The following is a 13,727-nucleotide window of genomic DNA, read 5'->3' on the forward strand; positions in this document are numbered from 1 at the left end:
TTTATCCATGCACAGCTCAGTTCAACGCGATCATAATTCTGACATACTTGTCTTTTGATGAGACCGTCGTATTACACTTGCAGGTTCTCACACTTGCTTTATGTACATTTTGAATATATGGGTTTTATTTCTGTTTTACTAATACAAATTTAAGAAGGTATTCAACTTTCTGGAAGTTTCTTTTCTTTTTCTTTTTTTTTCCCCTTTTTGGTTATCCAGGCTTTAATTTTATTTATTTTTGTTGTTTTAACTGCCCAAAATGCATTAAAATAACAAAGCAGCAGTAACCTCTCTGATCCCATGCTGGTGCCTTGTCAGGTTCTGGTCTGTACCCCGGTCTTCTTTTTGGAGTGAATGTTATGTGACCACTGAAGCCAGTCAGTAGTCGCATGCCCTACTTAGACTACGGTACATGAATGTTTATGCTATTGATTGGCTGCAGCAGTCACGTGATGTCTGCTCCAAAAGTAGAAGTGGGGTGCAGACCAGAGCCTGAACAGGGGATGAGCATAGGATCAGAAGGTAACTGCCGCTTTGATCTTTTAATGCATTTATTTTACAAAGTCTATTTTTTCCCCATAACACAAGACAAAACCCCTACTACTTCCCCACCACCTTCTTCCAATCCCCTTCTAATTCAGGACATTTTCGCATCAAAAGGTGGAGTTCTGCTGTATGAATTTTACACCTGTTACAAAGATGGGTAATTCTCAACCCATTAAGACAGAAGAATTCTAAACCCTGGAAAACTCTTTTTAAGGCCATGTTCACACAACAGAATTTCTGTGTGGAATCTGTTGGAAAAATTCTTCTCGGAAAATCTGTTGTAGCAGGATCCCATTGCTTTCAGTGAGATTCTGCTGCACTGTGCACTCAGCGGAGTTTCTGCAAAGAAAAACATCTGCTGCGGAAATCCCGATTCAGGGCTCTGCCAAAAGAATAGACTTGTTATTTCTTCGTGCTACAAATAATTTTGCGATCACTTTTGCTGCTGTACTTTGGATTGCAGGGTTGCCTTGTACTGTTTAGAGTTTGTCCATTGAAGCAAATACAATGGAAAAGGGAGAGGGATATTCCCACATAAGTGATAGCTGTGGAATGTTCTGTAGTCTAAGAGCAAATCACTCTACTGTTTTCTCTTTGTTAGGTGTGTGGCATTGAGCCAAATGGTTGGCCCTCTGATTAGTTAAGGGTCCAGGCCTGCTCTAATCTTCATAAGCTAAACATTAGCTGGTGTGCAATGTGAATGACCTCCCTGCTTGAGTATAATACAACTTCTTCATAACACTGATATTGTGGAAATTTCGATCACAAGAAACTACTTATCATTCACCAGCCTGCTAGTGCCCAGCACTTATGGAAGTCTTTATTCTGTAGATGGAATGCAGACTACAAATGGTAATGAAACAGTCTGTAGTCTGCTGACTGGAATTGACTTGAGCGTGCTCAGTCTATAGCTCAGTTAATCCTTCCAGTACTTATTAGCTGCTGAATACTACAGAGAAAATGATTTTCTTTTTGGAACACAGTGCTCTCTGCTGACATCACAAGCACAGTGCTCTCTGCTGACATCTCTGTCCATTTTAGGAACTGTCCAGAGCAGCATATGTTTGCAATGGGGATTTTCTCCTACTCTGGACAGTTCTTAAAATGGACAGAGATGTCGGCAGAGAGAACTGTGCTCTTGATTAAGCAGAGAGCTCTGTGTTCCAAAAAGAAAAGAATTTCCAATGTAATATTCAGCAGCTAATAAGTACTGGAAGGATTGAGCTTTAATAGAAGTAATTTACAAATCTGTTTAACTTTCTGGCACCAGTTATTTAAAAAAAAAAAAAAAAAAAATTTAAAAGAGCTTTCCACCGGAGTACCCCTTTAAACATTTACAAAGTTAAGAGGCATATTGTGGGCAGGACGTAGTTTTAAAAAAAAATGGCTTCTTTGACAAGGTGTTAGGCTATGTTCACACACAGATTTTTGGACCATTTTCTAGAAATCAATAATAAAACTGCTGTATTAATTTTACAGCTATAATATTGACAGTGGTTAAATTAAGTGCACAGTTTTTTGGCCAAAGATGTTTGATGGGCGATGTTCAAACACAGTGCCAGGCATCAGGAAGAGCATTAGCACTGACTGTTTGCTGTCCCTTGAGGAACCTTAACATTAATGGGGAGAAATGCATCAGTACTAGGATTAGGCAGAAGTAGTATGTTGTACAACCGAAGGAAAAAATTGAGTTATAAATACCACTTGTATTAATATCATAAATCTTTATTGAAAATATACATTATATGTAAAAAAAAAAAAAAAAAAAAACTCAACGTATGGATAAGGTGAATACAAGAACAATGCCTGGACTGCTGCAGAGGTACAGTATTGACCAAGTATTAACTGAACAAACACTCTTACTAGTATGTATTATCAAATGTACAAAATACATGTCTCATGCACTATGAACCTTGTAACAAAAAAACTCAATCACGCATGCACCCCCATGTTGAAATAGTAAGAGCCAGGTAATGAATATAGGGCAGGACGATTTCAATTAAAAATGAGCTATCATGCTCAGTATCATGTACCTAATAGTGCCAACTGTAATCAGTCCTGCTCAGGGCTGTGGAGTCGGTAGATAAATGTTCCGACTCAGACGACTGAGTTTTCTGTACTTCCAACTCCGACTCCCTGACCCCGGCTCCTCTGTATTAATATGCAAATGTATTTTATACATTCCTTGAAGGAAAGAAAGGCAACATACATGTCATTACCACAGGACTACTGGCTGGGAAGCCAACAGTCTACTGTATTGAACAGTTTGTGTGTTGATCTGCTGCTGAAGATAGGGCAGTGGGAGGATCCAGGAAGGGGCATTTATTATAAAACATGATTTCCCTAGTAGAATCCCATAGTCATGTTTAAAGGGGTACTCCGCCCCTAGACATCTTAACCCCTTATCCAAAGGATAGGGGATAAGATGTCAGATCGCCGGGGCCCTGCTGATGGGGACCCCCGGGATCACCGCTGCGGCACCACGCTTTCATTACTACACAAAGTGAGTTCACTCTGTGCGTAATGACGGGCAATACAGGGCAGGGGGCGTGACGACCGCCACGCCCCTTCCCATAGACTTGTATTGAGGGGGCTGGCCGTGACATCATGAGGGGCGGAGCCGTGACATATCGATGCTACGGCCCCTGTATCGCCCGTCATTGCGCACAGAGCGAACATTACCCAGCAGCGGGACCCCGGCGATCTGACATCTTATCCCCTATCCTTTTGGATAGGGGATAAGATGTCTAGGGGCGGAGTACCCCTTTAAGCTAACAATCGAGTTTACAAGTTTTTATAGCCTTAGCTGAATGACAGCAGTTTTTCCAATGGTTTACAGCTTCAGTCTTGAACTATTGACCCTCCATTCCCTTCACTTATACAAGTGTCTCTAGTAAAAAACATATTTACTTAATCCCTTATGAGTGAGAGGCTATGTTACCCATGGGTTCCCTGTAACAGCAGAATACAACACTATGGAAAGTATAATTATTGCCGCTCCTAATTGTGCCATATAGTAAAGCACATGAAAAGCATGCTTCTTCACGGTCACTTTACGTGTTCGTTTTGCGGTTACGTGACGCACTGCATGCATTGGTCTTTATTCTTAAAGTAGAGAAGTCATTAATTATAACTTTTTGTGAATTGGGACATTTAAACTTGCTTTTTTTTATTTTTTTTATTCCAATCTAAATTTAGTAGGAATCTGAGTCGGTGCATTGTTTGCCGACTCCGACTCCAGGTACCCAAAATTTCGTCCGACTCCTCGACTCCGACTCCACAGCCCTGGTCCTGCTAATACCTATATACCTTGCATATCAAATACAATGTAAACATGGGACTGGTCAAAGTGCTATTTGTAAACATGCCAGAAAGTGTTTAAGTTCTTACCCATATTTTGAGCATGCCTCCGCGCCATTACATTAACCCCATAACGACAATGGACGTAAATGTACGGTGCCATGGTGCCGTGACGGTGCCATGGTACTTAACACATCATGACATACATTTACGCTCCACCATGACCGCGAACACCAGACCAGTGTTTGCATCATGCGCGGCACGTCCTGGCTGCTATTAGCAGCCAGGGACCCGCCGGAAATGGCGGACATCCGCAAACGCGCGGATGTCCGCCATTAACCCCTCAGATGCCATGATCAATACAGATCATAGCATCTGCGGCAGTGCAGTACTTAAAATGGATGATCGGATCGCCCGCAGTGCTGCTGCGGGGATCCGATCATCCATAATGGCGGACGGAGGTCCCCTCACCTTGCTCTGTCCGTCTCCAGGGGTCTTCTGCTCTGGTCTGAGATCGAGCAGACCAGAGCAGAAGATCACCGATAACATTGATCAGTGCTATGCCCTATGCAGAGCACTGAATAGTATTAGAAATCAAATGATTGATATAAATAGTCTCCTATGGGGCCTATTAAGTGTAAAGAAAAGGTTAAAAAATGTAAAATAATAAAAAGTTAAAAGAATTTGAAAAATCCCCTCCCACATCCGTTTTTCCCATTTTACCCCCCAAAAAAGCATAACATTGCAATACAGGACTGGCAAATGATGATACACATGAATGACAAAGGGAAAATATATTAAAAGAATGCATAAAAACCACTGTACCTTTGCACTATTTTAGGAAGATGTAAGTAATACACTTACCATATTGTCTTTGATGGTAGAGTACAGGCAATCTCCAATAGTCATTGTGTGTGTGTGTGTGGGCACAGCATAAAACCAGAGAGGAAAGGGTTACCAAGTTTCTCCCAGAGGGCAGTGAGCCAGCAGACTGAGGGAGGGGAGGAGTCATCACAGTGCAGGCAAGAGAAGGACATGCCCCCTACCTTTCAAAAGATAGAAAAAAACATTGTGCGGCTGTATAATAATATTTTTTAGTGAAATATGGGTGGTAGATACATAAAATTTACATGTACATGATCAGGATCAGGTACTGAGTAACCTTCAAACTTGTGTGGGAAGTTGCTTGTTGTCTCCACATTAGGAAGATGCTGTTTTGAATAACTGTGTGTGTGTGTGTGTGTGTGTGTGTGTGTATATGTATGTATGTATATATATATAGTTGCAGTGTGCAGTTTTCCTTGCAAGGCCAAGTGAACCAACTAAATGTGATGGGTTCATTCGGGTGAAAAAAAAAAGGAGCTGTGCATTGTGTTTTGAAAAACATACCAGTGACACACAATACCCCACTCAAAAGTAAAAATGCCAGGAACAAAAAAAAATTGTAGGCAAAGCATTATTTTCCCACTTGACTCCCAGCTACCATCTGGATGCAGCATCTTTCCAGGAAAAAAACATTTAAAAAATATATATACATATATATTGTCCATGGCGTTTTTCTGAGAGTCAACTCTTAAAAGCCAGCAAAAATTGTGCATGCTGGGTTTTTCTGTTTGTTGTTTTGTTTTCCGTTTAAGTAAATAAATAAAAAGTCCATAGAAAAGCACAGCTTGAGCACAATGTGATTTAAAGAGAAATAAAGCAGATCGCTCTATAAAGCAATGTAGGAAAATTCATTTTATTTCTCCTTCATCACTAATATAGTAACTCTACAAAACAGCAACGCACCATCTGTGGACATTGCTGGAAAAAAATGATTTCTCATTGCTGATATAAACAAGCCTTCATGTTGTTGAAATTTTCACTAGGATTGTGAAAATATGGAGGGTAGCTACTATTTTATTATTCAATTCGAATTTGGGGGAGGGGTAATCTACATTCTTTATATTGATGAAACACAATTTCTGTAGCTGTGAAATGTGAATATTTTTATTAGAAAAGACAAGAATACAATCCTTAAAATTCATAACGTACAAAGTTTAACTATTTCTTTTGTAATAAAGCTTTGAAAAATACCAAGTGATTAAAGTGGGGGGTGAAAGTGTGACACAGTAGTAACGGCCACACTCCTTTGATCTGATATTTAGTGTTCTAGAACGTCTTGTAATCTGACCCTCTAATCTCTATGATTCCTTAGTCTCGGCCTAAACATTTATTCATTATAACATAGAGAATAAAAAAATAGTTATATATAAAAATACCTTTTCATTGATAAGTTTGTGTTGAATTTTCTCTAAAAATCATGATGTTTTAGCTTTTATTTCATAGTTTGTGTTATGTATATGCTGAACAGATTTTACTCTTATACTTTGAAATGCAATGAAACCAATGAAAGGAAATAGATTTTATTATACAAATAACATTTTTACAAGTCTGTCTGATCTCATCCACTTAAAGGGGTACTCCAGTGGAAAACATATATATATATTTTTTAATCAACTGGTGCCACAAGTTATACAGATTTGTAAATTACTTCTATTAAAAAATCTTTATCCTTCCAGTACTTATTAGCTGCTATATACTACAGAGAAAGTTCTTTACTTTATGGATTTCTTTTTTTTTTGTCCACAGTGCTCTCTGCTGACACCTCTGTCCGTATCAGGAACTGTCCAGAACAGGAGTAAATCCCCATAGCAAACCTATGCTGCTCTGGACAGTTCCTGACACGGACAGAGGTGTCAGCAGAGAGCACTGTGGACAAAAAAAAATCCAAAAACATATTATTAAACTTAATATACAGCCACTAATAAGTACTGGAAGGATAAAGATTTTTTAATAGAAGTAATTTACTAATCTGTTTAACTTTCTGGCACCAGTTGATTAAAAAATGTTTTCTACTGGAGTACCCCTTTAAGTATATCTTGAGGAATATCAAACCAAGCAACAATAAGTGCAAAGGGAGAGTGGACATGACTGTGATGCACACATGTGCAGCTTCGGGGCTTGCAGACTATGGGCGATTGCAGTGTGAGAAAGTCTTTTTGAGGAAATGTTGACATATCCCGAAATGCTGATTAAACCTGTGAAGTCTAGACTTGGTTTGTAACGCTGCAGATATTTTATGGCTGCCTCTAAACACAATCATTATCCTTTAATATGTGCTTGGGGTAGCTGAGCTCTAATTGCTGAAGGAAAGAAAAGAAACTCCTGTGGCAGAGCGAGCGCTATTAGGCCACTGAGACTTGGGAAAGGCCCCAGCCCATGTGGTGTGTATTAAAGCAATGTTGGTAATTTCACTGCTGCTAACTTAAAATCCTCAAGGGGGAGTTAATTACAGGAAAACCATTCCAAATATCAATAAGCTGCATATTTTCCATGACAAGGGGTTTCTCGGCTCAGGTTGAACAATTGCAAAATGTTGCACATATGCTACCTTGACAAACTGGAATGGTGTTTCATATCGAGCTGTATTAGGGGTTCTCCTCTTCACAGAGCAGGCTCCTCGCTTTGGGGAGTTTTATTTATGTAAAGACAAGTGTTCTCACGAGGGGGGTGGACATTTTTCCTAGCACCTCTTGATTGAAAATATGCAGTACAAGCCCCAGGGTTGTTCAAGACTTCTCCTTTGTATTGTGGTGTTAGTGTGGAACAGCAGATGAAGGCTGCTTGGGACATTGGTAGCTGTCCGTTTATAGGCCTCTGTGGAAAAAAAATTCAATATGTGACCTTTGTGTGGACAGCTAGATAAAACATGCATAATAATACAGTGTATCTAGAGGATGCCTAAAACTGCATTGAAAAGTGGACTTCTCAAAGAAAATGCCACTATGCATAATATATGGTAGACTAAAAATCATTTGGATAAGGTTTTTTTTTTCCTCTTAGAGGTGGTCTTTTGAAAAGGTTTTTCGGAGTCATGAATGTTTAAACTATTGCACCCATCCTTTACATTCTGTTTACTTTCATTATTTACATGTTTATTATTTACAAGTCGATACTTGCATGTTAAAAAAAAAAGATAACAATAATAATATACCCTCCCCCAACAATATACAATTTAGTGAAAGAAAATTAGTAAGTAAAAACTTCTGCTACGCCTTGGCCGTCTGGGACGTAACGTATCAGGGCGTAAATGTACAACCTGAAGCGTTAAGTCACTATGAAGTGAGTGCAGGAGCTGCGCTCACTTATTAGGCGGTGAGTGACAGCTACTATCAGTAGTGAGACACCCACCACTAATGACTGGGAGCGTCAATCCCCTGCTCTGCGTCTTTAGACACCATAATTAATGCCAATGACATATTGCTTAGTCCCCTATGGGGACATAAAAAGTTTAGAATGAAAAAATGTTTTTAAATTATTTAAAGCCCCTCCCCTAATAAAAGAAATCATCCTTCTTTTCCATTTTTACAAAAAATAAAATAAAAACATATTTGGTATCACCATATGCAGAATTTTCCAAACTATTAAAATATAACGTTTAGACCCTGCAAGGTGAACAGCGCAATCCAAAAAAAAAACCTACAGATAATGGCCCAAAAAATTAGCACTCATACAGCCTTGTATCCAAAATAATAAAAGTTCTAGAGGTGAGAAGAGGACAATTTTAGGCATACTAATTTTGATTTTATAACATTTTTTTTTTATGAAGTAGAACAATAGAAAAGCTGTATAAATTGTGTATTGTTTTAATTGCATTGACCTACAGAATAAAGTGTCTAATTTTTACCAAAGTGCACTGTGTAAAAACAACCCCCCACCCCAAAAGTCGAAAAGTTGTACAATTTATTTTTAGTTTACCCATCCCCCCCCATAAACAATATATTGTTTTCTTTTTTTGGGTCATACATATTATGGTAAAAGGAAAAGGTATCATTACAAAGTACAATTGGTCTTGCAAAACAAGGGTCTGTAGATGGGAAAAAAAAAGGGCGAGAAGAAAAAAAAACTAAAGATGCAAAAATAAAATGGGCTGTGTCCTTAAGGGGTTAAATAGGGCTCACATGCTCCATAATATTAGAGAGAGAGAGAAAAACGAATCTATTTAAGTTGTTTTAGAGCCAAAATCTTTCGGTTTCCAGCCATGCTTTTTGTTTTCACAGTACAGTAATGGTTGTGGCAGTCACATGTTCATGAATGAAACACCACCACATTCAACCTCATTACCAGCATGTGAATGGCATAAGATTTAAGTCTTTTATGTAGAATGAAACATTTGGCCCTTATTTTAAGGATTTGAAAATTGTAAAATTTGAAAGAATATAATAAGAATTTTCTATGACAATTTACTTGTTGAGGAAACATTTAATTTATTTTGTGTGTATATTTATTTTATGAGGTGTATACTTATAGATTCTTGTATATTCATTTGAATATTAGCTATTACAGAAGATAAAATTGTTGAATGTGTGTGTTTTATTCCCTACACTTTGTTGTACTGATTGAGTTACTGTAAAATGTAAAAAAAAAAAGGGCATGAAGAACATTACCAGGACACATTTATAGGATCACTGTGTAATTTGGTAAAAGCTCGTTGAAATAAGACTTTATTGGTACTGTACAGTACTGTCATATGTAAATTATTTTTACATTTACTGATTTGTTTCTTCCGTTTCCTTGTAGATCCAGAAGAAAACGCTCTAATGAAAGGCAAACAATCAATCAGGAGCCAGGTTACAGGAGGGCAGAGCTCTGAGAGTGATAGCCTTCTGGAAGGGGATGATGACACCTTGTCATCATTAGAGGAGAAGGACTTGGAAAATGTCACAGGTAAATTCAACGTTAACTCTTAGGCCAGCTTCACAAGAGTGTATGGAAATACATCATAATATGGACTTATTTCAGATAGAGTCCAGTAAGTATGTTATCTATATTTTGTATAGTAAATACTGATGTCCTTTACAAGAAAATTGGATTACACTCTGAAAAAAGATAATAAAATAAATGAAATACTAATGCAATAGGGATCAAATACAGATGCATGTTTTAATCCCTCCCCATAGACTTCAATGGGCACCTTCCATCTACAAATCGGATAAAAGTAGAGCATCTGCATATTTTATATAGCAATGTGTATAGTACTATAAATTAATATTAGCTCCGTATTACGAACAGCAAAATTTTGATGTAACTCCATTTTATGAGCCTATGACCATATTAGCTGGTATTCAACGTGCAACATTCCCATTTGTTATGTATTTTTAACATTCCACACCCACATTAGTGCCTCTCTGCACTGGTATTCAAAATCTTATTAAAGGGGTACTCCGCCCCTAGACATCTTATCCCCTATCCAAAGGACAGGGGATAAGATGTCAGATGGCCGGGGTCCCGCCGCTGGGGATCCCAGCAATATAGCAGGACCCCGGCCATCTGACATCTTATCCCCTATCCTTTGGATAGGGGATAAGATGTCTAGGGGCGGAGTACCCCTTTAATAAGATTTTGCATTGAGGGGGCGGGGCATCACATGGGGGCGGAGTCTTGATGTCACGATCTTCCATCCCCATGGTCGGGAGGAATTAGCCTGAGAGTCTCCAGCGCTTCCGGAAGCAGTTACAGGTGGGTGCTGCTTGCTATATTGCGGGGGTCCCCAGAGGCGGGACCCCGGCGATCTGACATCTTATCCCCTATCCTTTGGATAGGGGATAAGATGTCTAGGGGCGGAGTACCCTTAAAGGGACAAGAGGCAGTCAGATATGCACATATTTTTTTCTGTTTTGTTTCTGTTGATTTGAGGAAAAAACTGCAGTGATGGGTTTTTGGAAGTGTTTATTAAGCATATTAAAAACCTTATGGGCATCTATTGACATAACTTAATATCTAAAATATACTGCATGTTGAGAAAAATACCACTGACTACAAACATACCAAATGTAAACAATACAAAACGTCTATAAAGTAATAGGAAACATCTGGATGTAGCAGTTTGGCTTTAAATAACACCCCCGAAAGATGCCATGGAAAAAGAAACCCTAAGGATGATTTCCTTTTTATATTGTTACATTTTTTGTTCCTTTGGAATGTACTTTTAGCTTTGGCTCAGAGAATTGAATGGAACTGCCACAAAAACTGCAGTGTTTTTTTTTTTATTTTTTGTTAAGAAAAAAAAAAAAAGTGTGTGAAACCTTCCTAAATTTTCCATTGTTTAATGACAGGTCGTCAGCTTGTAGCATGCAGAAAAAGCTGCTAACTTATGTATTCTTAAAGGGATGAACCCATAGAACCCATAATGAATATTTATAGGCAGCCATTTTATTTAACCCCTTCTTAACAAAGGACATATATTTACATGCTCAGGGCACTTCATACCTGGTGAGTACCGGCTGCTATCAGCAGCTGGGACTCACCACTAGTACAGAGTGCAGTACGGAGGTCCTGATCAGCTAAAATGCCTGTCGGAGAGCTTCTCCTTACCTCTGTGCCACTGATGGGTGTTCTTCTGATACAGTTCTCCTCAGACAAGCTATGACCTATTACTAAACAGTAAAAGCAATCAGATGATTAAGGAGTGTGGAATAATTAAGTAAAAAATTTTTTTTAATATATCCATCTATCCAAGAAAAGCTCCTTTTCTAATACATTTTCCATTTTACAAATTAAAAAAAAAAATTTAACAATGAATAAATGAAAAAAATTTGTATCACTGTGTCTGGAATAGTCCAAACTATTAAAATCTAATGTTTATGATCCTGTACGGTGAGCGACGTAAATGTAAAATATACGAAATTCCAGAATTGCTATTTTAGGTCACATCATATGTCAGAAAAAAATATATAAAATGTGATCAAAAAGTCCCATAAAAACATAAATGTTACTGTTAAAAATAACAGATCACAGTACAAAAAAATATCCCTCATTCCGCTCTGTATACGGACAAATAAGAAAGGTATAGGGGTCAGAATAGGGCAATTTTAAGCATACAAATTTTTATTTTATTTTTTAAATTACAATTTTAGGTAATAACATTAAACAAAACCTGTATACATTAGGTATGGATGTAAATTGTATTGACCTACAGAATGTCATTTATACCATAAAGTGTTCTGCATAGAAACAAACCTCTCAAAATTAGCAAAATTTATGCTTTTTATTCAATTTCACCCAACCAATTAAAAATAAAGTACAATATGTCCTGCATAAAACAAGCTCTCATATGGCTGGTAGATTTAAAATTGGTAAGTTATGGCTTTTAAAAGAAAACCAAAAACGTAAAAATGGAAATTGGTTGTATTATAAAAGGGTTAAAAGGGTTTCCCCACCTCATTAACTTATGCGCTATCTACAGTATAGGGGATAACAAGCAGATTGGTGGTGTCCAAACACTGGGACTCCTGTAAATCCGAGAACGGGTACATAATTGTCTCCCAAATGAATGGCGCGGACTGCGCATCCACTGTTTTCATTGTCAATGAATAAACAATGAATGGAACAGTGGCTGCGCAGGAGCGCACCATTCTTTCTGAGCACAATTATGTCCTCGTTCACAGGATGGGCAAGTGCTCCAGCAGTTCCCCCCCAATCTGCTTGATATCACCAATCCTGTGGGAATAATTTAGGCTGGGTTCACATCACGTTTTCTCCCATACGGGAGCGCATGCGCCAGGGGGGGATCTGAAACCTCGCGCTCCCGTATGCCTTCGTATGCGCTCCCGTATGTAATTCATTTCAATGAGTCGGCCGGAGTTAAACGTTTGGTCGGCTCATTTTTTCGCTGTATGCACTTTTTCCCCGCACCTAAAACTGTGGTCAACCACGGTTTTAGGTCCGGTTGTAAAAGCGCATACGGCGCAAAAATGAGCCGAATGGACCAAACGTTTAACTCCGGCCGACTAATTGAAATGAATGACATACGGGAGCGCATAGAAAGGCATACGGGAGCGCGAGGTTTCAGCTCCCCCCTGCCGCATGCGCTCCCGTATGGGAGAAAACATGATGTGAACCCAGCCTTACTCAGATCACACTACCTCTTTAAGGTAAGGTCACACATTACATATTTTGTTGCGTATTTGCTGCTGTGTATTTTCCTACCCATTGAAGTTAATGGGTAGCAAAATCAGCTGCATATTTTACTACTCATTGGGGGAGATTTATCAAAGCTGTCTATGTCCCGCATCAATATAGACCAAACTACAGAGCATTAGGCTGGTCTATTGTGCGTCTAATTTATCAAAAGGCTCACGACTCTAGATAAATTCTGCGCACAGCCTGCTCCAGTATGGTCTGACATTTCGGCGTACTTTCAGCCGATGCGACTTGTCGCTAAAAAGCCACTTTTGATAAATTCAGCACCAATGCAATTTTCTAGACTAGAATGCATCATGTTCTAAAAATCCTCTAAAGCAAAAGTCGCAAAAAAGTTGCATATTTACACTGCGACTTTCTGTGCAACAAATTTAGACAGGAAAAAAACAGTCTAAATAATTTGATAAATATCCCCCATTGACTTTAATGGGTAGGAAGATACACAGCCGCAAAATATGGCACGTGTGACCTTTATTTACCCTTAGGGTCAGTTTACACATCCTTAATTTTTGCTGCAGATTTTCTGCAGCAAAACTAAGGAAGCATGAACTAACCCCTAGTTGGTGGATAGACACATACCATATTCTGTGCGTATTTGATGTGCAGAATTTGAAGCTTCAGATTTTATTCTGCATATTTTCATGTAAACTAAATGACTGAACACAGCTTTAAATCTGCAGCATTAAATATTTGCAGGATACTGTATGTGTGACAACCTGTCATGTCCCCCAAAAAGTAAAACTGACAGAATCTCTTTATTGATTGCAAATTATTATTATTATTTGATATTTTTTTGAGGAATGCTATATTATAGTTAGAAATAAGTTGACCTGAGCCAATCTGAACCTGTCCAGTCA

The 13,727-nt window shown here is 38.5% G+C and overlaps 1 protein-coding gene across 2 annotated transcripts in view; it reads left to right on the top strand.

Annotated features, from left to right (window-relative positions):
• The window catches only part of LRBA (LPS responsive beige-like anchor protein), a 713,883-nt gene that overhangs the window by 428,553 nt on the left and 271,603 nt on the right, over nucleotides 1–13,727 (top strand). For both annotated transcript variants that reach the window (XM_056562819.1, XM_056562820.1), the window contains exon 38: nucleotides 9,469–9,615. In XM_056562819.1, the coding sequence (XP_056418794.1) occupies nucleotides 9,469–9,615 (147 nt within the window). The remainder of the gene's footprint in view (nucleotides 1–9,468; nucleotides 9,616–13,727) is intronic.

This window comes from Hyla sarda, chromosome 1 (assembly GCF_029499605.1).
Source record: "Hyla sarda isolate aHylSar1 chromosome 1, aHylSar1.hap1, whole genome shotgun sequence".
Taxonomy (NCBI): domain Eukaryota; kingdom Metazoa; phylum Chordata; class Amphibia; order Anura; family Hylidae; genus Hyla; species Hyla sarda.